The sequence below is a fragment of the Ruditapes philippinarum genome, unplaced genomic scaffold, assembly GCF_026571515.1.
Source record: "Ruditapes philippinarum isolate M1 unplaced genomic scaffold, ASM2657151v2 ctg9552_1_1_1_1, whole genome shotgun sequence".
Lineage (NCBI taxonomy): Eukaryota > Metazoa > Mollusca > Bivalvia > Venerida > Veneridae > Ruditapes > Ruditapes philippinarum.
Window position 1 is genome coordinate 89,174 of NW_026855817.1, and position 3,056 is coordinate 92,229.

General features: G+C 27.5%; 1 protein-coding gene across 1 annotated transcript; it reads left to right on the forward strand.

Moving 5' to 3' along the window:
• Positions 1 to 829: 829 nt before the first annotated feature.
• LOC132744491 (uncharacterized) lies at positions 830 to 3,037 on the forward strand. The gene is made up of 5 exons (XM_060733216.1): positions 830 to 1,092; positions 1,429 to 1,589; positions 1,959 to 2,019; positions 2,304 to 2,458; positions 2,953 to 3,037. Exons 1-5 carry the CDS (start codon positions 865 to 867, stop codon positions 3,035 to 3,037), a joined length of 690 nt encoding a protein of 229 aa, XP_060589199.1. The 5' UTR covers positions 830 to 864.
• The last annotated feature ends 19 nt before the right edge of the window (positions 3,038 to 3,056 follow it).

Here is a 3,056-nt window from a genome sequence, read left to right on the forward strand (position 1 = left end):
TATCTTTTAAAAAGAGTAAAGTCAGAATTTTAAAACAATAAAACCCCCTTTTAAAAATTTAAAATTTTCACGTAAATTTCAATCGAATTTTACAGTGAAAAACCTTTCGCGGAAAATTAAACAGACGAAATAATTTTTTGGAAAAATTTGATTGGAACAAATTACACAATATGTAAATTTTTTTTTAATTTGCTTATGAATGCATACAAGTTCCCAATATTTTGACATTTAAACTAGATACCGAACACTATGTAAAATTATTGTTATCATATATAACATGTTTACACAAAACAACCTTCAAAATTATAGAGCATTTCATTTACAGTTTTAAATCATTTTTTAATCAAACCATAACATTGAACACCCTAAATACTCTAAATATTTATCTATTTCAGTTAACATGTTTATTATAACATTGGTTTATTGCAAGCATATCAAGGTCATAATCAGTACGGTATTGATTTTATCCGTCAGATAACTGTTTATTATAAATCATTAGATCTAAGCTGAATTCCTTTCCCTTTATAGCTAATTATATATATAACCTACGTACAATGAAACACGAACTATTTTATAAAACATTTTGATTAAATATATAGAATATTATTAAATATTTAAGCTGACATAGGTCAGTTAGCAGTACTGTTTTGATCGAGTTTTACTTCATTATAAGATTCCTAGGGTTTAATCGAAAATACAATTGTAGTTTCCTGTAAACTTTTCTTTTTTATTAATTTAACACCTCACCGTTGTGTTTAGATGGGAATACATATATATAGGAAACAAATATATAAAGTTATAAACATTCATAGATTGATTGGTTTTCTACTTCATAATAACAGTTTTTCTTTAAAGACAAAAAGGATGGGCAACGTACATGTATTAGACCGAGGTCTAAGTAAGAACCAAGTACCCTACCATTTAATGAAGACCTCTGATTTGTATAAAGTGTTGGATGGCGAATGTTATAAAACATCACATACCATTAGAAGCTTACAAAGAGAGATGAGATTTGATGGCAATGCAAGATCCCTTATTTGTCAGATAATGAAGGATCTAGAAAATAAGATACATATATTCAATGAGGACATGGTATGTATTTACTTTTAATACATGAAAGGTTATACGAGAATGATATCAGATTTTATTATATCAAAACGTTTATTTGTATCAGTTTGATTAAAGTAAAGATATAATTGTATTTGATTATAGTTGTAATACATACATGTATATGTTTTCATATTGAATCAGATAACTGAATACAAAATATACTGACCTATTAACCTTCTTCAACGTTAAGTAGATACCTGTCAGTCAATGATTGGTATAATAAATTTGAAATACAAAATACAATTGAGAATAAATTTGTATTTGTATACATGCATATAAAAGGCACTTTTAGCATTTGACAATGTTCTTATCTAAAAGATGGGACCGGCCAGTCAAACGAACATAAGACAAGCCGACTCCGAAGAAATACAGCATCTAAGAACAGAATTGAACAGGCAAATGAAAGAAAATGAAAGGCTCAGAAAGGCTCATAAAGATATCGAGGCACTATTGTCTCAAACTGTTAATGAAACGAAAAGGTATCCTATCAGAATTCTTCAAACAGTTCCTGATACAAATTAAAATGTTTCTGTAATTATATACTGAAAATTACTTGAAACATAGAATATTTTCTATTTTGTCCTAATTGTAAATAATACTTTTCTTATTTACTTTAAAAAAAATAAAAAAATAGTTAGGTATCTCATATATATATATATACATGACAATATGCCGTTTTATATATATGAAGCTATTTGATTATAATATATATCAAGACATTTAATCATTATAAATATATGAAGTCTTTTAATATTTTATTCAACATAAGAAGTCATTTTATTATCATTCACATGTACATTTTGTATATGCAAACCTCCAATTATCAAGTTCTGAATAATTCAATCTAGAAATGATTCACACCAGGCACAACAAGGACGTGGACAGGAACAATCTAAACAAGAAACTCATGTAAAGTGATTTATTTTAATTATAATTAATGTATCTGTTTGTCAGAATCTAAGAATATGTACACACAAATTTAACACCGTAGTATGATAAATTTATTATGCGTTCATAACATTTGAAGCAAGAGTCACAGGTCTTAATTGATTATCTATGTCTAAACACTTTCGAATTTAACATTAAAAGATATAAAAGCAATTGACAGACATATTACATCTGTTCACTTGAATAAAGAAAGAGCTAGAACATTCTATTTTTAACAATAATCTTGTTTTAATTTAATTTAACAGAGAAAAAGGAACAGAACGAAATACCGACCAATGCATAAAAGAGTTACAGTTAAAGTACAGAATCAAGAAGATGAAATAACGTTCCTGATAGATTCAAACAAAAGCGCGATGAAACTTATTGATCATCTTAAAGGCATAAGAAAAGAGTTAGGAGGGTAATCTGAATGCACTCAATCATGAGAAACAAGCTTTGATTCAGCGGTAAAAAAATATTTCTTTGTTTATTTCTAAGAAGAAAACACTTTTCATTTTACCCATTTATTTCCAAATTATATATTTTAAGCGTGATTTTCATCAAATGTATTTGAAGCTTTGGGTCATACAAACATGCGTGCACCTTGAGGTGCCTAAACTTTCTTTTATGAATAAGCTTGTTTTAATTATCATTTTATTGTTTGCGCTTTTTTACGTATTACATCTTAATGATCCTGATTGATGGCCTTAACAGTTCCTAGTTTACTTTGTCATAATTAAGAGGCAATAAGTTAAGAATCTGCTTATGACTATTTTACTTATTAAATTTTCCTTAATTTATTATTTCTATAATATTTTTTTTTCAAAATGACATGCAATTTCAATTGGGCATACTTACAAAATTTTAAAGCTAATTACCATCTTTAATGTACCGTTTCATCTTTTATTTTTGTAGACTTAGTAAAGTTCCCGAGCAGCATTTAGTTGTCGACAATCCAGCAATAGCAGAGCTCTCTGATCCTAACAGACCACAAAATTAAAATTTTCAGTGAGTTACGA

Excerpts from the sequence above, each read along its gene's own strand:
- LOC132744491 (XM_060733216.1), top strand. The coding sequence starts at position 865 with ATGGGCAACGTACATGTATTAGACCGAGGTCTAAGTAAGAACCAAGTA. Across the intron at positions 1,590-1,958 it reads ACTGTTAATGAAACGAAAAG|AAATGATTCACACCAGGCAC; the intron begins GTATCCTATCAG and ends AATTCAATCTAG. Across the intron at positions 2,020-2,303 it reads AATCTAAACAAGAAACTCAT|AGAAAAAGGAACAGAACGAA; the intron begins GTAAAGTGATTT and ends TTAATTTAACAG.